Raw genomic sequence first — 22,030 nt, 5'->3', positions numbered from 1 at the left:
CTGACTTATTATCCCTCTCAGGGTTACGTTAAATTCAGTTAAACCACTAATTAGTGCAATGTAGCCCTTTGGGTTTAGCAGAAAGGCAGCCTTTCTGTAGATGTTAGTGTGTAGGCCTACTATAGGAGGTATCATTCTGTCTTTTAAAGTTTGCTCGTCATTACCTCAGAAGGTATCCCAACCTTGTGGGTAACAATCTGACCGGCTCTATACTCTGCAATCTAGCAGTCCAGTCTATCTAGTCCCTCTTAAATACACACTGCAAATATAAATCATCACAGGTGCTAAATATGAATGTGCCCTTCAAAAATAGCTGCAATGGGCTGAATATTTTTTAAAAGCAGGAACACATTCTGCAATATTCCATATATCAATATCAGCCATCCTCAATCCCGATCCTGGAAAGCCGTAGTCTGCTGGTTTTTGTTTTCACCTTAAGATCAGCAACCGATTCAGACCAAAGAAACCAGGTGATCGGAGTTAGCCTTGCAATCGACTGCTTTAACTGATAAATTGCTGTGCTACTGAAGTGAGTAAAAGTAAAAGCTAGCAGACCCCGTAGCTCTCCAGGACCAGGAACAAGGACCACTGCCATAGATGCAGTACATCAGGTCTCCCCCGACCCTGGTTCTGGATAGCTGCAGGGTGTTTTGGCTTTTACTCTTCACTCACCTTCGTTTGACCTGGTTTCTTGGATCTGAACTGGCTGTTAATTGCAACTGTTGTTCAAGGAAGAACAAAAACTAGCACACTGAGGTCTGCCAAGACCAGGACTGGGGACACTTGCTCTATTGTTGATGCCTGGTCTTGAATTCATGCAGATAAGTACTATTTGGGAACACATTTAGGCTACGACAGGATTGTGTATTTAAAAAAAACCAGCAAAGATAATTACTCAAAATGAAGGAGAAATGCATTGCATTAAATCTGGGTTGGAGCATAAATGGTATGCAAGTTCCCCAGTGAGGAGACCAAATCCCATACATACAAATGAAGGACAGACAGGAAGTGATAATGGCCTAACAGCCAGAATACCATATACAATGACAGTGCACACCTCTGAATAGTCACCTCTCATGCGCAGTCCTGTCTCCGGGGAAGACTGCGAGTGCGACGGGTCCGACCGTATCATGATTTATCGCGCTTGTCTTAACAGTGCCGAGTGTAAAGGATCTTTGTGTGATGTCATCGGCGTAGGCCAGGGGATGCATGAGAACCCTGTGGGCCTCAGTGTTTCCCACTCAATCACACAGCAAGCTGAGGCAGTCGGTTTTGAAGCGAGGCTTCTCCTGTGCTGCTGGAGGCTACAGTCGTGCAATTTCATGCTCCGCAGTTGCTCGGTCAGTAAAGGCATTCGGTACAAGCGCAGACTGGGCTCTTGAGCAAGTTTTAGCTCTGGGTACGACATCAGCCGACTACAGCCACGAGTCTGCAGTGGCAGGGCTAAACCGCTGTCATCCCACCAGGGGTAGGGCAGGTTTTAGTCAGGGATTAGTTTAGACCTGGGATACCGCTGCAATAGAATACCTCCGAACAACAGACCAGGCATCCACAAGACCACAGCTGTCATTAGTGAGCAGTACAACTCTACACCAATTGGTGCTGGCTCTCCTGTAGTACTGTGTGATTTGCAGTGTGTTAAATACTCACTGGCTTCAGGAGAGTGAACAGCTTTCAGCTGCAGTGCTCCTTGCTTGGGTTAAAGGTATAAAAAGATGATAAGATAAACACAAGACACAATTTGGATTCCCCATAACAGGGCATGAAGTGCTATCCTACAGTGACACCATGTGGCCTTCTATAGAACTGTGGTTCTTTTTACAACAGGCGTGGATTTACAATTCTCTTGTAAGGCTGTCATGTCAACTGCAAGCTCAAGCTGTTGCTTCTGTGCTGAGAAACTGAATACCTACCACTGTGATCTGCATACCTTTTGACAAATACAGTCAATAAACATTCCAAGGAATAGGTGGAGGTAGTGAGGCAGCTGGAGACAGTTTAACCAGTAAGCAGGTCCACTGCTTCACCCTAATTTTAAACTAAAGCAAAGTCACCAAATAAGGCAAGTGAGAAAGTCAAAGCAGACAACCCAACACCCACAATTACTTTAAATTCATTTACTTAAATTAAAAAAATTTACATCACATTTTGTTTTTCATTGTTTTTTGTTTTTTTTACAATAGACTTCATTCTCTTAAAAACTTTACAGGGATTTCTCTTTCTTTTTACATATATAAATTCTTTTTTTTTTAATCGTCTGCCATAGGACACCAGCGACACGCGTTACAAACAAGTTTTCACGCTGCTTTCAGATGACCAGTGATCTGTGGTGACACACTAATGGGGAATATTATGAAAATAGTTAGCAAACATTTACACACAGTCAGAATTAATACTTTTGTTAACACCAAGGACCACACAAATATACAGCCATACTCAGTGAACGTCTTTGAATGGCCATGACAATCTTTGCTCTTTCATCAACAGCCCTGTTTGAGTGTGTGTGTGAGTGTGTGTGTTAGACCAGCCTGAAAAACAAAAAGAACAGAAAACAGCCTCTGTTGTGTTAAATTGTATTTGGACTCAAAAGCGAACAGGAGAATTCTGGGAAATGGCTCAGGGCTATTTTCATTGGTCTAGATGCCTTATACTTCCAATCACTATGTCAGTCAGGTTTTCCATCGTCCAGTTAAGGTAGCTGACAGGCGGAGGGCAGAGAGGTGTGCTGTGCGCATATCTTGGGCTGGACCTGAACAAGAACATGAGCCCAAATGACAGCAGTAACACGGCAACACCAGAGGTTTGTGGAAGCCATTACAAGTGCTCTGGAGGAAAGTCTATCGACACCTGCTGTTGGCATTTGGTTTGACATGCCAACCTGACTAAATGCTTGGCACGCCCAACCAAAGACTAACCCAGGGATAATTTTTGGAAGACTTTTTTAGCAGAGATCTCATAGAAAAAAAATTCAAGCTCCAGCCAAACATATTAGCCAATCACAGCCAGGTAGGAGAAAAAAAATATGACTTCATGCACAATTTAAGCATAATTAATAGAAAGAGAAATACAAAATTAATATAAAGAAAGTATGAGATAAGACCAGGTCAGAGACTTAGCGCTGTTATTTGCTGTCAGAAAGAGGTGTGTGGAGATTGTCATGTGACCACTCAAATCATACTTCACGCAGACATTTTTCAAAAGGAAAAAACAATGGTCCAGTCTTCATATCCCCCTCCCCCATCCTGCTGGGGGTCCAACTGGCCTCCCCCATCCATGGAGTTTACCCAAACTACTGTAAACATTACAGCCATGGAAACAGTACAGCTGCAAAATAAGGACCAAATGTTTGGCAAGACTATAACTTCCGCAATACATTCTGTGCTTCATTCATATCAACTTCTATAGGGTACCTCAAGACCCCGGACACAGTTTCAGTTAGTGGAACCAACTAAAAAGGCTTCAGGTTTCTAGCCGAGTCCTGTTTTACTAGTTCCACAGTATGTCTCTGCTTTACGTACATTTCCATAATCAAATTAAATGTCTTACCTACTTCTACCAAAAAACAAAAAGAAAAAACCAGACAGCTTCAGTGAGCTGACAGGAAAGAGCCCGGATACATGAACCCTGCAGTCTGAAGAGGCGCACACATCTCTTGGGTGCCAAACCGCAGACAGTCATTGGACGATCACACCTCAGAATGCTGACAATCACAGCACCCGGGCTCTTCTCCTTCGGGCCCTGAGTTCCCGTGCAACAGGAACTACAGTTCCCTACATCAGCCAGCAGTACATTCAAAACAGAGTGGGGCACCTTGAAGCTGACACAGCGAGAACGACTTCCCCATGTGACACCACAGCAGCCAATCGCACAACGCCAACCCACAGACACCCAGTATTACCCAATCTACCCGGTGACCATGGCAACACGGGAGATGATTTAAAACATTACCTGCCCAGTAGCTAAGTCGTCAGACACAGGGAGTAAGAACATGGTTTGGCATTGCATCTTTAAACATGAAACCTTCCTGAAATTAAAAAGTCCAGCTTTTACTCAGAATGGTGGTAACCATAATAAAAGGGGCAACTGAAGTCATCAATTCTGCATTACCGACGGTACAGACAACGGAGTCACTGAATTCAGTTGTAGACAGAAGAAAAGATAATAAAAAGTGGTTTACTGAAGGTGGTATAGTACATAATAGTTATACTATGCTGTTACCTGTTTTGGTCACCCAACCACGCAGGGTGACTGGGCGGGTGACTTCAAGCATTCCATTTGGTCATTAAAAGCCAAACTTTATGCAAACTTGTAACCCTGTCCATTACAGCCAAACAGTACTCATCTATCTCAGATTACATTTTCAAATGCTTGGTTGCCTGGTAACCAATTGAAGGCCACCCACGGTTCTCCACTAGTTTTCCTCCAATGGGAGGCGGGAGTGGAATTTTCCACTGGCAAAAGGGTCAATACTACTGAAAAAGTTAGTGTGCAGGTTTAAGTACTGCAGACTGCCATTTCCACTCGTTGCTAAAGCTTTTTGAAATACTGATAAGACCAATTTTGGGAGCTGTGGTTCTATACAGACTGTAAATCGGTTTTAAATATTACTTGTTTGCGTTCTGGTAAAAACAAGCTTTTGTTTTCCATTTAAATGTCAGTTCTTATACCCGGTATTTATTTCATTCAACTTATCTTGGAGAAAAGCACCTAACGGTGTTGTCATATTTTTTCCCCATAATAAAAAAAAAAAAAAACTGCTGTTTAAATATTTTACAGTCTAGTGGCATTTGGGAACCCTAAAATAAATGCACAGATGCCGCCGTTAATATTGACTTACAAAAGAACACCTAAAGTGTAGAGTTTCTGAACAAAGTGTGCAGTCAGTTCAACACAAGGTGATTATGTAAACAGGAAAAATGAAGGAATTTTAAAAAGGCTTCAGTTTGTTTTGCTGCCATAGGTTGAGCAGCTCACAGACTCTTCTAAAACACCATAGTGCAACACTCACCCCCCCAATGCAAGGCCTTCAGTGATAACGACATTGAATTAAAAACAGGAGAGAGAGAGAGTTCCTTCAGCAGGCCAGGATGAGGCCCGGTCTGTACAGTAGTCTGCACCTCTCAGTGAAGTGAACAAGGGGACTATCCAGCAGGTAAGGAGACCCAGCCCCCCTTCCCCCACAATGAAATGTCAACATTGAAATTAATGGCTCACCCATGCATACACACAGACACACGCACACGTGCACACACGCACACATACAGACACACATACACACAGACAAATACACAGACACGACACATACACGTGTACACACACGCACGCACGCATACACATGCACACACACACACACACACACACACACACAGCAAAGGGAAGCATGTCCTACACATCCCGCTCCAGCTACAGTGGGGGAGAGAGGAATGTAGCCACCCCCGCCCTCACACACACACATCAGGGTGTTGGGATATCTGTATCCCCCGTCGCAACACCAGACAGGGCGGGGGCAAAAACGGGGGGAGGGGGGGGGTCAGGGGGAGAGCGCCCCCTGCTGCTAGGTCTCGGGGTTGCTGGTGGTCATTATTTTCATGTACTGTGTGAAGATGGCTTCGAATGCTTCATCTCGATGGATCATGGCGCCGAACACTAAGGGCTGTGGCGGAGAGAGAGAGAGAGAGAGAGAGAAAGGGATTAGGAAAGGGAGGGAAGGAGGGAGAAACGTGAGAGAGGGAGAGAAGATAAGGAGTTAAGGAGTGAGCTGAAGAAAAAGATGAGAGAGAGAGAGACAGAGAGCTTTATTCATTTTTATACCTTCTGTGTGGACGGTGTTGCTATGGAGATTCCCATCCCAGACCCTGGTAACACGGACAGGACTTTGTACTGTCAAGAAAAAAAACAGAAGGAAAGGTAGTCTCTACCATCTCATCAGATCCCTTTAGAAAATGAGATTTTAATAATTCATAAAATGTAAGGGAAGACAAAATGCCAACCTTCTGAATGTCAGTGATGTCAACCAGTTTGATGACTTTGTTCTTCTTGGAGGAACTGGACCTGGAGCTGGAGCTCTCGAAACACAGGTAACTGAAAGAGAAGAAGGGGAGGATGTGTCCAAGGGGTAGCGGGTTGGGGAGAAGGAGCAATCAGGTCAGAACACTGCAGCCATTTTAAATACACAATAACAGTACATCGCATTACAGTGGGATCAGGAAGTAAAAATAACAGGGGTTTTCTCAGCCTTGGTTTGGAAGCACACACACACACATATGACACGCACACAAACTCATGGGCGGGTACGTACTTCTCAGTGACGTAGAGTACGCCGTTGCGGATGTAGTCGGTGGGCATCTTCCGGTCTCTGTTAATCAAGCAGCATCTCCATCCATTCTCACACACTGAGGGTGCAAAAACACACCATCAGCAGAAGAACCCTGAGAAGAGCTCATTATGCATACTACCTGTAGACGGTCAGATATTCACAGCAGCCAATCAGGTTAACCCTATGCTAATAACTCTGGAAGGCGGAAACAGACTTGTGTTTCTGGTAGGCGAAAATGAGCCTGCGTTTCCGTGCTCACCTGGTAGGGGGCGCTCGTTCTCAGACAGGTTAAAGACTTCGTGGAAGGCGCCCTTCTTGGTGCTGTGAGACCTGCCGCTCTCCTCCTCGCGGCTGAGGCCGCACGGGACGTTGGTTGCTAGGCTACCGCGAGACACCACAGGCTGTATCTGGAGAGCGGAGGGAGAAGGGGGGAGGGGGGGAGGAGGAAACGTCAGCAGACCCGTGCGTGGACGAGCGGGGCGGCGCCATGCAGGTGTCAGTCGGGCCGCGGAGGCGGGGTTACGGGACGGGCGGGGCCCGCGTCTGCGGCCAAGGTTACTCAGGGCGGGGAGGTGAACAAGGCGCTCGCTGTCAAACGAAACGTGCCGGCACAGTACTCCAGCACGCCATCTCTTCAAAGCGGGGGATGGGGGAGCAAACTCGAGCCTCCTCGCCTCTCCCGCTGTGCCTGCCAGCACACAGGGGGGGTTGGGGTGGGCGGGGCAAAAGCGCAAAGCGGGGCCTCGTGATTAAAACCTATCCCGCACAGGCAGACATAGGGCAGCTCTTAAAATGCACCCCCTTTTTGATGGGATGATTCAGGATCAGTTCCACCGAGATTAAGGAGACCTCAGGGAAATCCATAACCCTGCTTCTCAACGGCGATCGGCTGTCGGTTACAAAGACGGTTTACTCTCTCAAAGAGGTGAGCTTCATGCAGCGTCCCAGACAAAGTCGGACGTGGGAATTTCAGACCTGACCACACAGCGTGCCAGTGACCGGAGCTCGGAAGATGACGTTTAAGCAAAAAAAAAAAAAATATATGTTTTTATTAGGGATTAACCTGTTACACACCTGTCTCTGCAAGCATAACATGTTTTATTATCATGCCATAAACTCAATTTTAATAGCTTAAAATTGCTGAGACAACTGTTTGCCAATTGTTTCACGGTGTAGTTCGCCATGCATGCTGCCGTGCTTGCCTGACGTCACATGACACTCTCGCTGAAGTTGGGGTTGTTGAATTCCGCCTGAGTTTCATAGTTGGAACTCCGACATCGTGTGGCATGCCATTGCACTTTTCCGAGTAGGAGACTGGAAATTCCGACTTTCCGAGTAGTCTGGAACGCAGCATTAGTTCAAATCTAATGTGATGGCTCTGGTGATGCTAAATTACCTATTTACATTTGTGACACAGGTCAATGTAATTTAACACAATTGGGAAGTTAGATAACAGCATGCTACTTATAACTCATTGCTATACGGGGTGTCACAGTGGGAGGAACACTGATGTCATAAGACGTTATAAGTCTTTTAGGGATTATGCACAATTCCCTTCCTTAATATACTGAAGCCGAACCAGAACAGATGTGAAAGATTTCTTCATTTTTATTTTTGTTAAGTCAATATCCTAAAGCAAATGCCACCACGAACAAACAAAGAACTGCAGAACCACCATCTAAGGTGACTGCTGTTCCCTGAACTTCATGAGTGAATTCGGTACAGGGGTGCCTGTGCCTTTAATGCACAGGCTAGCATCAATAATGTTTGCAACGAAATGTGTCAGTCACTCAGATACTGCACGTACTAGTACACTGGTGTCAATCAATACAGCACAAACAACATGACCATGTCAGCTGGTTACTTATGTGGGTGTCAGTAAGGGTGCTGCCTGTGTCTCTCTCCCTCCCTCTCCAAGTGCCAAACAAAGGTCATGCCATTCCAGCCCAGCGCACTCAAATATGAGTGTTTAACTTTTCACAAAAAAGCACTGACACAACTGGCATCCCCCCGTATTTAACATCCTCACAGGGGCGTCTGACTGCCTCGCTGCGAGGCCTTTACTCCTCCCTGGCCGAGCTCGCTGGTCCAGTGACAGGAAGTGACCGGCCGGGCTCGAGGCCAGCCGAGACGTCACAGCGCTAAGATGAAGGCGTCAGCATCTTGGCTTCGTCTCTCTTAAGCGCTCAAAAACTCTCCAAAATATACTACACAGCGCCGTAGATAGTCACTTTGTCACTTCATATGTTAATAGGATAACTGACTAGGACTGACTGGACAGTCGGTTATGCAAACAATATAGTTTAGTAGGACAGTGGGGCGTTACAAGACTTCACTGTGGTTACCATCGCTCGTGTAATAATTAATGCCTTTCATTTGCATCCTAAGTCACTCTGCTATATTAATGCAAATGCAATCCACAGTAATGTGTTGACAACACATTTAAGCAAGTATGCCACAAGAGTAATTCAGAAGGGGAAATAAACAGAGCAGATAGATCTGTTGTTGAAAAAAATACCATGGCAACAAACTCAATGTTTGAAACAATACACACAAACAAGGAATGGATTCCAATATCTCAAAGATGGGACGATTAGTGGGGTTTCACACAACACACCAGATACTGACTTCATAAACTGTAACAGGAAGAAAGATAAAGAGTGTGGTTTAAAGACTACAGAAAAGGTAAAAGATAACAGAACAATGTTCAAGATTATAATACAAAACCCCACAGGGCAGAAAACAGATAGATACTGGGAGATCTGCACCCCCACACCCACCACCACCATATTCTTTTGGTTTTTAAATGCATAGAGTTATGATTCATGCATAAACCTACACACTACAGTAATGCCTATTATCTACACTACATTTTTTTTAAAAGCTATTGAATGAAAGTACTGCAGCACACTACATCTAGACATGGCACTGGATCTACGCACTTGAAATGCTACTTTCTGGACTGCACAGACGTGTCCCCCAACACACACCAACAAAACAATCACAACTTCTGGGGTTCTAACTAGGCATGTCCATGAAAATGGATCTCCACATGGGGTACCACCACAGGGGTTCTCAGGCTAGCTGGGCTGGGACGCCCCGTTTTAAAATTCCATCGCTGCACAACAAAAAAAAATCTCACCACTTCATAACGTAGCTAGGATTGTGCATAGTGACTGCACTTACCGAGATGGCTAGCGCAGCGAAAACAAATTCACCTTTAAGCACACAATATAAATTTCCTTTTAAAAAATCAGACTCGCTGTCCTAGGCGTTTTGGTTTTTAATGAGAAGTCGGAGGGACGGCGTGTTAAGTCTTTGTACGAGGCAAATCAAACTAGACGGAGAGGAGCTGAAAGCTTAATTTGAACGAGCAGACCAGCGCCATCGCGGAGTACAAGAGCACTCACCGGAGGTCTGTGGAGCTGGTATATCTGAAATCACCCATAAAGAAGGCATTTAGTCTAACGCAACTAGCAAGCTAATTTACAGCCGTCTCTACTGCTGAATTAGGATTTTAAAATCCTCTCCAATATAAAAAAAACTCAGTCTAGCTAGTACTGTTAGCTGGCAGCTTTCCAGAAAGCTAATGAACTGTGTACTTCATATCAAAAGGAGTGATTAATAATTAAAATGTCCTGCAATAAAAATTTATGCAGGATGGTCCTTGTTAATTTCTCTTTGTATCACAAATGAGCCTGTCCAATCGTGGCTTTTTCAACGCATCGATGGCTTTAAAAATAGCTGAAATCCCAGCCCTATTATCTGTTCTGGCGCCGACGGACGAGGCTAAAGAATGGCTCCACAGACTTGTGTTCTCATGTGGCCGCGGCCAAAGGGTTCAGACATTCTGTGCAGTTGCTGGAGTCTCTGCGACCAGCCAGGCCTGAGCGGGTACGTTCAGCAAGCCCCTTATTTTCCCAACTCGCTGAGTCAGCAAGCGAGCGATAGCAAGCTCATGTTTCGATCCATTTGTGCACGGACATGCGCAGTCGGGTTTTTTGTGAGGACGGTCTCTCTAACCGCACACACACACACACACACACACACAAACACGCAGACGTGGGCTAGTGGAGCACACGCAGGCACTTTCAGACCAGAGCACACACAGGCACACCGGGGACCCTACCTTCTCATAGCCAGACAGCTGAGAGAGAAACAGAACACACATGTAACAGTCACTATCGGCCCCTGAGACTGGGGCCACTGCACACTGCCGGGGGGTGGGGGGGGGTAACGGGGTGCGGAAAGCGGGCCACCACGACCGCGAGCGCCGCTCCATTCCGAAGGTGCACCCCCAAGTTAGTCTCCAAAGACGGCACACGCTCGCCCTCGCTCGGATACACACCAACCAATGGCGAGCGAGTGCACGTGCACAAACAACAGCACCCCAAACAGACACATGGACACACGCTCACACAGCATGCACACAGCATGCGTGCACGCACAGGCATAAACACACCCAGGAGAGGACGTGACGGAATATTTACACCTCCTCTGTCCTCCTCTTACTGAAAGAGGTATTTTGCACACAAAAACAACCATGCACCTCAATCTGCTGGATGAATATTCAATGTACACAAATGATTAAAAACAATATATATATATCCAATCAGTGAATAAACAAACAGAAATATGCAAAGGAAGAGACTCGTGTGAGAAACCAAGCAAGGGAGAGTGTTCTCCAGAGTCTGAAAACACAAATATGGAAATACATTTTAAAAAAGCAAGAAAGGTGGGGCTTAGTGTCAGGGGCCAATGGGAGGTGGTGGGGGGGGGGCGTGGCGGATGGGCGTACCCGTCTGGACACAGTGGCGTTGGAGCGCTCCTTCAGCTGCGGGTCCGTGGGCAGGCTGGTCCACACGGTGTAGGGCGTGTCGTACTTGTCCCGGAGCTTCGGGCAGCTCTTGAACAGGAAGTCGATGATGAAGAACTTGATCCCGGCGTACAGCCCTGGCGGACGGAAAGCAGGAACCGTGATTCCAGAAGAGAAAGAGAATTTCAGGAGCAATCCCCTGGCGTCAGATTCTCAGGAGTCAAAATAACAAAAAAGACCCTCCATGCTGGGTCAGCTCTGAGGCAGCTTCAATCATCACGCTCTTAGCCTACGGCACTACGAGCCTGACCGGTTAGACATTCTGACCACCTGCCCAGAGATTAGTCCACCCGACTGCCAGGGGGGTGCGCTTTGTGAAATAAAGAACTAGCGTTCGGTCTTTTGATGTGGTGGGGCTCCAAATGGAGGTGGCAGTTTAAGCCAACTCATGCAATGACTGATAACACCGACTAAAACTTCAAAGAACCAATCAGATTGCAGGAGGGCAAGCTCCCAAGCTTCCCTTTCCAACACTCTATGGAGAGATAAGCTGGAGGGCAGTGGGGAAGGACTGATGCTGATGAAGGGATATAAATACCTAAACTGTATGCTTCCCCAGCCAAGCAGGGCAGGCTAATTCAGGCTGTATTGTTTAGAGCGCACAGAGCCTGCGTGCTTGCTTCTGAGAACGCTGCTGTGTCAAGGTGAGTGGTGTGTGTGTGTGTGTGTGTGTGTGCAGTGTGTGTGTGTGTGCTGTGTGTGTGTAAGAGTGTGCATGAGTGAGAGTGTGTGTGTGTGTAAGAGAGTGCATGAGTGAGTGTGTGTGTATGTGTGTGTGAGAGAGAGACAAAGAGTGTGTGTAAGTGTAAGAGAGAAAGTGTGTGTGTGTGTATGTGTGTGTGTGTGTGTGTGTGTGCAGTGTCTAATGTGAGAGCTCTCACCGATCAGGAAGCCCACGAGTTTGTAGGGCAGGACGCAGGAGGAGATGAAGGCCACCCACAGAGCGATGTACAGCTTCTGAGTGATCTCAGGCTGCACCCACATGAAGAGGCTGAAGTACACACACACACACACACAGTACATACACACACACACACAGTACATATATACACACACACACACACAGTACATACACACACACACACACACAGTACATACACACACACACATACACAGTACATACACGCACACACACACAAACACGCACACACACAAAGTACATACACACACACACACATTCACAGTACACACAAACACACACACATAGTGCATACATACACACATGCACGCACACACGCACACATACGAACAAACATACAGACACATAAACATGTTATATGCACTTGTGAGAGGTTGAAGTTCACATAATCACAGACACACACACACACACACGTCTGCCCACTGTGTATAAAATGTTAGAATAAACTAACAATCAAAACAATAATGTAAAATTAAACCTAAAATCATAGTTAACTTACTTTTTTATTTTCTCCAAGACATCCGCCATCTTACCAAACAGGTTCTACGAAGAGAAATATGAATAACATTTACACTCAATTCCAGGTGTGTGTGTATGTGTGTGTGCATAAGATGTTACTGTAAGATGATGTCATCAAAAGCAGGTTCAAACACCTTTGTGTTACCTGTGCTTTCTGTGCAACATCAAGGACTAACTGGAATTTTTCTGATACTGTCAGGTCTTCCTTTGGTGGTTCCTACATTCAAAAAAAAAAAGTGAAAATGAGGAATTAATAACTGATCTTCCAAACAGCGTGAGCTCCTGCAGAACCACATGACCGGTCACTATCTGCACACAGAAGCAAAGACAGGAAGTGACAAGGCACAGCCCTTACCACAGGTTCACTGCCTGCACACAGAAGACAGGAAGTGACACGGCACAGCCCTTACCACAGGTTCAGAAACTTCAGGCACAATACTCCACTGTATCCTCCAGCCCCTGGAGCGAGAAAAAAGCGGTTTGCTATTGCATGGTGTGAACACAGCAACCCTTTTATTAAAGAACTCATCTCAGATACAAACGCAGCACAAAGAATCCAGCCAATCGACAGCTTCCTGGGGCGCTCAAATGCCCCTCCCCCACAGGAGCACTGATCAATAGCGACCCCCCCCCCCCCCCCCCCGCCCCACATTGCTAACTCTACTCAGCCTACCCCAGTTCAGTCATGACATTGGTCACAGTCACATGAGCCCTGCCCCCCCCTCCTCTGGCCCCCCACCCGCCCACTCAGGAGCAATTTCTCTTTTTCACAATGGAATGAAATCTCTGGGTCATAGCAGGTACTCTGCGTGCAGACAATCAAAGGCTGCTTCAAAACATAAAACCACTGAATCGAAATTCCTTCTGAAGAGCCAGCGTCATGCTGTTTATGGAAGGGTAGAAGGCAGGGGTGGAGGGGGGGGGGTGAATGAAATGTTACCTGGCGATGAGGTAATTCAAGGACAACCTCAGAATGGCTAAGAACAGGAAGAGGGGGAAGGCCCAGCCATGCCATGCAGCATTCATGTAGATCTGTGAGAGGAGAGAGTGAGAGAGAGAGAGAGAGAAACGCGTGGTTACTGTGCTCTTTTCCCTAAGCAAATAAAGGGAGGGGCTTTTCCGCGCAGGTGAACCGCATACGCACGTTTACTCGCACGCACAGTGTTCTAGTGTTCTACACGAGCGCGTTCTCGTGCGCTCTGAAAATCCGGATGAGGAACTGGGTAGAACTTTCTGGAAACACGTGAGAGAGAGAAACACTGGGCCGTTTCGGGGGAGGGCGGGCGCACTCACTATGAAGGCGATCGCTGACGTGTACACCGAGTGCCAGTTGGATAAGGCCGAGAGGTTCCTCAAGAAGTTCGTGACAGGTTTGGCACCTCGCTCTGAGAACAGACAAAAATAAAAAGACACGTCACACACACACACACACACACACACACACACACACACCTGCCTCGCACCTCACACTGAAGGCACAGCTCAAAAACAGCCGAAGATCAGATCCATCCATCCATCCATCCATTATCTATACCCGCTTATCCTGGGCAGGGTCACAGGGGGGTGCTGGAGCCTATCCCAGCATGCACTGGGCGAGAGGCAGGACACAACCTGGACAGGTAGCCAATCTATCACAGGGCACACACACCATTCACTCACCATTCACCCACACATTCATACCTATGTGCAATTTAGAGTCTCCACTGACGATGAGATATTGAAATATAACCTTCGGAAAATATCCATTTAAAAATAAAGCTGTAATTATATTGGTCAAATGTGAGTGCGGGCATGATGCGCATATTCTGCAGTTATGAACACCAGATATGAGGTTGGACAATACTTACTGAGCCGTCTCATGTTTTCTGTTAATCTGAAAAAGAGGAAAGGACAGTGCTCAGGGTGATCAGACCTCTGGTGTGTCTGAAAGGCGTGAGACCTCATCACAGTCACTGCGCTCTGAGTCACTCTGCACTCGAGCACAGCCCGAGAAATCATCGCCTGCTCTCTCGCCCCCTCGCTTTCTCTATCCCTCCCCGTCTCCCCCTCTCTCCCTCCCTCCCTCCCTCGCACGCTTTCTCATTTCTTCTTTTCGTTTCAATCTGCTTCTGCAAGGTCAACTTATTCGCATTGATTTTCTCAGATGAACTTCTCTTCCTTGTGAAAGTGAAGTCAGCATGCTCAGATCTGGGCCTACCCATGATTCCACGGGGCGGGGGTTCTTCTGCGGCGACCTGCACAGCTCCGCAGCCTCGTGAAAACTGAGGTCATCCTTTTTGGCACGCATGAGAAACCTCGCGTGTAGTGCGGCAAACCCACCAGCAGAGGGCAGACACGCCACTGGAAAACAAGTTTCCAGGTTTCCGCGGCGCCTCCAGCTTTTTCAGCACCGCTAGCGATGTGGCGCCGTCACCGGTAATGCGCCAGGGACAGCCGGACAAAAAAAAAAAACGGCCCTGAAACATCTGTGAGCTCATCTCGCCATGGAAACGTCTCTCCCCGAGATGACGGCACCCAGAAAGTCATCGCCGGCGTCAGCAATAAACCAGAAAGAGACGGGCGAGCGTTTTTATGCCTCTCTGGGTACATTCAAGTGTGATGAGGTAACAGCCACTGTCCTCAGCCCCTGCTGACTTTCACAGCCTCTGCGTTAGAATGCCTACTCACCGCAGAGGCCGTGTGAGAGGGCGGAGTCATAAATCAAGCACAAATCAGCCGTTCGAGTTAACAACCGAGCTCCCGTGTTCCTTAAACGAGAAGCGTCAACAACAATAAACTTAACACGTTTTCTTATACGTCTCCAGCACCGTCAGGCACCTTAGAGGACTCTTAACAATGTCCTGCAAGTCTGAGGCCCAGCTTTCCCGTTGAGGTAATCTAGCCTCAATAGCAGTCAGAGCTTTTCATTAGTCAATGGAGAAATACTTTTTTCCCCCCCCCCAATACAGGCAGCTCTCTGGGCACCTACAAACACCACAAGTCATGCAGAAAAATCTATTGTGCGTTGACATTTTTTCAGCAGGGTCTGAATTTCTTGGGAAATGAAAAGCTGACAGAACAAAGCAGAGCACGCTCAGCTGCGCAAAAAAAAAAAAAAAAACTATCATAACTACCCGCCACAAATAATTCCTAATTGGCACAAACATATCTCTTTCTGCCAAACACAGAAAGGTGCCAAATTATGATGTACACCGTTTTTAGCAATATTATGGATTTGATTCTTTTTTTTTTTTTTTTTGCATTTGTTGTTTGCTTATTGCTAAAATTAAATTTCCACAGACTTCTAGTGCATTACAAAATGTTAAAAACAAAAGAAAAGACATTCTTACTGCTGACTGGTCAAGTCTGGCGGGCGTGTGACACTATTTGTCCCTTGCTGTTCAAACATGACCCCGATTCAACATAAACGTTAAAAGATCAGCAACAGCGTTATCAAAACGTTTCTGACCAAAATGACTTTGGCCTCTGCAAATGCAGCGACCATTAAAATGATTTTATATTTTGCTGAGTCAGCCAGGTAGCCGTAACCGCTCCCCCCTCCTCCCTCACCCCCACCCCCCCCCCCCCTCACCTTTTCGCGCTCAGCGGCTCCTCCGTCTCCACCGTGTTCTCCTCCGGCTGGAAGCGGAAATCCTCGATGTAGACGCCGAACTTGTCGTAGAGCCACTTCTGCATCCGGGAGCGCAGCGTCTCCTGCCGCTTCTCTGCCATCACCGGGGGGGAAAGGAGAGGCTTTTTAGCCGGCCGGCGGCAACGGCGTCCTTCGCTCACTGGCGTGATCTGCCGCTAATGCCCGCGGCCCATTAACCTAATTTAAGCGCGCGGAGCGGTCTGATGCCGCTCCTCCGTCGGCAGGAAATATGCCGCACGTGTTCCGCATCCCCGGAGGAGACTCTCTGCTTAGCCACAAAAGGGCCGTCTGCCCCAGATTACTTATCTGCAAACTTCAACCCACTTCCAAAAAAAAATGAGCTCATCAACTCAAGAAAAAAAAAAAACAACCCCCAAAACATCACACTGACATCATTGTTGTTACCAGAATGAGCTTCTTCTGTCCAGTGGTGAAACTGCTGTTCTGTTTTCACACTGCCGCACCCTTTCCCCCATTTACTGCTGACCCAGCCGGCCACTGACGTCAGCACGCGCCACGCTCTTATCGTCCTCAAAACAACAACCAATATCGCACCCATAATGCATTTCTGTCTCCAGAGCTTGTCACCGGGGTGTGAATATGTCACTTCAAAAAAGACATAGAGCTTCTCTAATTTCCAGAGGCCTTAGTGTATTCTGATAGCTAATTGGTCCGCTCAATAACACTAATTAAACAGGCATTAATATCTCAGAAAAAAAGGTGACACAAATTCATCATACTGAGAGTGTCACTTTTGCTGCTGTGCTCTTCCATAACAGTCCTACTGAGCCACACTTCCCGTTTCTAACCCCTCCTCCCACCCTCCCACCCCCACACACCAACCCCCGCACCGCCCCTCCAGGGAAGCGGGCTGTAGATATGCTAACAGGTTCATTTTAGGAACTCCTCCACGGCGTGCCTGGTCCCTTAGTCCCAGGTCTGTCCCCGCCCATCTCTCAGAATCTCTCTACAGCACCCAGAGTTCCTCCTCTGCCTGCCATTTAAAAGCTTCCAGAGTCTTTAAGCTTCCAGAGCTCACAGCCAATGAGTGAATGCATTTCCACGACACAATCCTCTCGTTAAAGTTCAGCCTGGCATATATTCAAATGTGGATTTAAACCGTTTAGGCATATGTCAAAACAACAGCACGGGCTCAGAAACAAGCGTAGCACACGCTAACAGGCTCGCTGTGGAAGTCGACCAGGCGCGATCAACAGAAAACATAATTTTACAGTTACAATAAATTCATTTCTCTCGTGCCACATCGTGACCCACACCTTGGTCCAAATCCATATTTTGGTAATCACAGATTCAGAACTTCCAGAGCCCCCCTAGATTAGCTCCTACCGCTCCAATGCCCAATCAGCAATGTGCTCTAAAATATGAGAGCACACACTTGTGGCACAAAACAGACCATTAATCAAACTGAATCCCTGTTCTGGCAAATGCCGGTACGTACAGCATACATCTGGGGAAAAAATGTTTGGGGGCCCATTATCTGAAGAGTACACCAGTAAAACACAGACGTGTCTAACGGAACACATTTCTGCGCTGTGAAGTTTGTCGGCAGGAAGTGAGGTCGGCGTTTCCTCGGTCTTACCCGCGCCGTTCACAGTCGGCGACTGTTGTCTCGGGGGAGGCTGGGGCGGCGAGTCCTCCAGTCTGCAGCAGAGAGAAAAGGGGACAGGCCCAACTTTCAGTTCACCAGCAGGGCGGCGCTGTTCACAGTGGAGCTGGGGACCCCTGTCCCAGCATAGCCGACATCTTTTCTGCATCACCAAGCATGCAAAATGTGGGGTAGCTTCTATCTCACCATCTGTCTCTCAATACACACCAGGTTCAAAGTAGCAGTGTTATACTCGCATACCACTAGCACATAATCCTGTACTACAAGCACATCCTGCGTCAGCAGACCTTTCCAAACCATCTCTGAAACAACTTAACATCTCAATGCAATTTTTGTGGCCGTCCCAATATGAAAATCTTGCATGGCGCCATATGAAAATTTTGAACTACGGGAAAAACATTATAAGCCTATATATGTCAAAGTTATTGAATTTGATTAGAGAGCGTGTTTGCGGGAAGGGTCAAACTGCTGCACGTGACCCACATCAGCCCTCCTCATGAGCCACCCCTGGGTTCTGACGCAGTTTGGGAAATCATTGACGGGAGGTCACGTTCAGCGCTGATCTCCTCCAGTCACGCCACTTAAGATGCTAATTCTATGCAAAGACGGGACCGGAAGGGCACCGGCCAGCGGCTGTGGCTCTGCTCCGACGCACCGCGACCCATGGTGACCCACATGGAGCGGTTCGTCACCGCATCACAGATCCTTGAGAAACTCCCGCTCTCTGCCGTACAGCCGCCAAGGGTTTCTATTTTTAACCCGCAGGCCCGTCTCCAGGGTGACACCCCGCTGCTGCAGCTTGTGCCGTCACTCGGTCACGTGACCGGGTTTCTCGATCAGAGGAAGCAGTTTTAAACGGGAAGCAGCTGGCCTGCGGCCAGGAGCAGGAGGTTGCTGCGTCACCCCGAATGTAGTACGGAGTAATCCTAACGGCGTTCCCAGAAACCTCTCACCTGGTCTTGAGCACCTCGTTCATCTTCTGCTCCAGGTCCAGTCTCTTTGATCGCTCTCTTTCCAGTTCCTGTTTCAGGGTTTCAATATTGGTTTCTTCTCTGAGTTTTCTCAACTCTTCCTCTGAAAGAGACAAAATGCAAGAGCAACAAAATAAATATTTGAACACTGGACGCAAGCATATATTTCCACCACTGAATGAGTTAAAGGTTCAAGGCACAGATTGTCTTGTTCTGAAATGTTTCTAAATAAGTTCCAATTGGTTTTATTTGAGTTTCAGGACAATAGAAATAATTTTAATAAAATATTTTGACCCCAGCCTCATTCAGGTCAAGAAAGAGGCCATTTCACTCAAGAGAACTGTTATTTTTCAACATCATCCCCCCCCCCATGTATGCAGCAGCACGTTAACATGGAAACATGGCATAACATACACGCTAGTAATGAAACTGTCACCAGGAGATAAGAATAGAGCACACTGAAGGCACATGTAGATAGGCATTAACGTCATATATCTACTGCAGTCAGTGGAAGTCCCCAGGTCCCCAGTTCCCAGTCCCCCCTCGACAGGTCCAACAGAACAGCAAACGCACGGCCCAGCCAGCCCCCAGAAAGTTCATTTATTCAACAGGCGCTTGACTGCGTCTGGGGCTTCACACGAACGAGCGGCTGATTAGAGGCCGTCCCTCTGTTTAGGAAACTGCACAGGGCTCATTCTTCTCCCACGGCGGCCCCTGCGTCTCATTGGCTGATGCATAATTCAGGCGGTCAGGTGATGTCGAGCCAGGCCCAAAGCCAGTGGCAGGAGAGCGATCGTTTGTCCTCACCTTTTGTTCCCCTCCTGGGGGTTGTTAATATTTGAAGGCGGGTGCTGGTTCTTTTTGGGAAGGGGACAAAAGCGGTCGAGGAAAAGTGAGCTCTCTTTCTTTCTGGGGGGGCGCCCACAAAGCACCACCAACCCCCCGACCCCACACCCCCACCTACCCACACCCTCCTACGCAGGACAACAAACTCATTACTAAAGTGCTTTATCAGACGTCCCCTGGTATCAGTGACAGCTACGTTAAATGACCTTGGACGTGGCAAACGGCGGCCTGTGTAATTACTCTGAACGCTCATAAGGTCCGGTGCTAAATCTCAGCAGATGAGTGCTCTAAAGGTGCCAGTGGCAGAGGCTTCCTTTAAGACCGAAGCCGAGCCTGCCTGATCACTGGAGCACCTTGCTTTCCATGCTCAGGGTCAGTGTTCATGTCAGCGTCACACGTACAGTAGCCTTACCTGGCTGCCGTCCATACATAAGCGTAGCCCTTTAGCATTTCTACGCACTGTCCAAACTGATATCAAATGTGAGAGTGCTCTCCCAGCAAACAATAGTCTACTTACAGCACTCTGCTGCTACTTACAGCGTCTAGCTTAAAAGGACAAATAAATTATTTGAAAATTATGCAGAAAACGTCCCTCACTTTGTGTCCCTGCGCAACAGCTCCAGGAAATGGTGGTAAATAATTGATGGGCAGGCACGCAGCTAATGAGCAGTCATCACCCCTAAAAGCGAGACTTTCGTGGAGCGTGGAGCCATTTTTCTGTGAGGGAACAGAACTCTCGATGGGAACGGCAAACCGCTTTCAATGTGAAGCACCTCTAAGTACCTAAGGTGGAACTCAAATTTGCAGCAATTGTAGGGACGTCGCTGAAGAGCCGTGGTCAAACACCACTTGCACGTTCGGACGTCCTTATGAATCTTTACAGAGCACGGATAACAGACCCCTGTGCACTCAATTATCATACTGATGGTAAAGTGCCATAGAGAGTCCAGTTAGTTTAAGGCCATGCAAGGCGAAAGGGAAACACTGATCTCATTCGATGCTTCATTTGAGAACGTAATGTCCGTGTAGTGTGAATCGGTCCAACGGATTACAGTTCAGGAGAACTGGTTCTCTGTGGAACTGAATTTTCTTCAGGCCAGAGTGGACATTTGAACAGCTAAATAAAAGGTAAATGTCTAGCTCAATCATTAATGACACTTCCTAGAGTTCCAAAATTTTTTTTTTTTTTTTTTTTTTTTAAAAGAATGCACATACAATGTGTTGACACATGACTACAGAACTTTGACATTGCATGAAAATACAGTCACTCATCAGTATCCATGACTGTTGACATGAATATCAGAGAATGGTGAGTTTGTATTAACATCTTATGTAAGCATGCATATGACAGCCACCTGTAATGGTTTCAGAGTGGGTAGTTTCCATTGCATTGTGTGGGACGTGCACGGCAACGGCAATGCATCTCTGTCACGCCAATAAAACGGTCAAAAGTTAAAACAATGAGGAAGAAAAAGAAGGAGGGAAAGAAGAACAGAGGGAGAGAGAGAGAAACAGCAGGACAGCGTAGAGCGAGGAAGAGGAAGGGAAAACTGCAGAGTCCTTTAAAGGCCGGAGGTTTAAGGACACGGGTGCACGGCGACATGGCGCATTTATAATTCAGAGGACTTTTTCTACATTATCTTCTAATTACAGGCTGTACGTGGAATGGACGGATAGCGGGAGAAGAATATTCCGGGGAACAATCTCATTTAGCTTCCACCTGTTACCTGCTATGAAATATTAATATCCACAAGACGCCCACACATGCTGTAATCGTTGCCATCTGTACGTGCGCAAGAAAACGAAGAAAAATGGGAAACGAGTCTCTTCTGCCAGAAACGCCGACGCCCGTCTGAATCGCTCCCGGTCACAAGATAAAAACAAACAAATAACAGCAACTCCTGAGCACCATCAGCGGTCAGGAGAGAAGGTCTTCGGTACGGTAACGCTGTGAGCTGAACGCTGCTCGGTGGGGCTTTAACCGGTCTGTGTGAGGACACGCCCCTTCATTATTTACTATAGTTCAGTCATGAACTGATTTACTGTAATCAGCTCACAATACGGTCAGTGTATATGCAGTTCATATGCTGAAAATTACTTCACTGTTGTTTTTTCCCCGATAGCCCAGTTCCACGCCCCCAGCCCAGCCCAGCCCAGCCCAGCTCACAGGCCTGACCCCAGGGGGAGTGCGGTAGGCCCAGCATTCACGTGGGCAGGCCTGAGTTAGCGGCCTCAGCGGTAAGAACGTCCTCACGAGCCTGCTGTCTGGGAGAGAGGTCACTCCAACCACCCCCCCCACCCCCCCCGAGATTACGGCTTCACTTC

The 22,030-nt window shown here is 47.3% G+C and overlaps 1 protein-coding gene across 4 annotated transcripts in view; it reads right to left on the bottom strand.

Annotated features, from left to right (window-relative positions):
- Positions 1-2,102: 2,102 nt before the first annotated feature.
- Positions 2,103-22,030, bottom strand: part of gramd4a (GRAM domain containing 4a) — a 49,762-nt gene continuing 29,834 nt past the window's right edge. For 3 of the 4 annotated variants that reach the window (XM_064342713.1, XM_064342711.1, XM_064342710.1), the window contains exons 4-20: positions 18,842-18,962; positions 17,862-17,923; positions 16,202-16,334; positions 14,478-14,503; positions 13,924-14,015; positions 13,571-13,662; positions 13,041-13,089; positions 12,776-12,847; positions 12,611-12,654; positions 12,074-12,183; positions 11,115-11,269; positions 10,446-10,463; positions 6,576-6,723; positions 6,299-6,392; positions 5,991-6,081; positions 5,812-5,880; positions 2,103-5,653 (exon numbers count right to left, since the gene is read on the bottom strand). In XM_064342713.1, coding sequence (XP_064198783.1) covers positions 5,555-5,653; positions 5,812-5,880; positions 5,991-6,081; positions 6,299-6,392; positions 6,576-6,723; positions 10,446-10,463; positions 11,115-11,269; positions 12,074-12,183; positions 12,611-12,654; positions 12,776-12,847; positions 13,041-13,089; positions 13,571-13,662; positions 13,924-14,015; positions 14,478-14,503; positions 16,202-16,334; positions 17,862-17,923; positions 18,842-18,962 — 1,475 coding nt within the window. In that variant the 3' untranslated portion in view covers positions 2,103-5,554. The remainder of the gene's footprint in view (positions 5,654-5,811; positions 5,881-5,990; positions 6,082-6,298; positions 6,393-6,575; positions 6,724-10,445; positions 10,464-11,114; positions 11,270-12,073; positions 12,184-12,610; positions 12,655-12,775; positions 12,848-13,040; positions 13,090-13,570; positions 13,663-13,923; positions 14,016-14,477; positions 14,504-16,201; positions 16,335-17,861; positions 17,924-18,841; positions 18,963-22,030) is intronic. The other variant, XM_064342712.1, reaches the window with a different exon arrangement.

The sequence above is a fragment of the Anguilla rostrata genome, chromosome 7 (assembly GCF_018555375.3).
Source record: "Anguilla rostrata isolate EN2019 chromosome 7, ASM1855537v3, whole genome shotgun sequence".
Lineage (NCBI taxonomy): Eukaryota > Metazoa > Chordata > Actinopteri > Anguilliformes > Anguillidae > Anguilla > Anguilla rostrata.
This window is presented reverse-complemented; position numbering and strand designations above follow the sequence as displayed.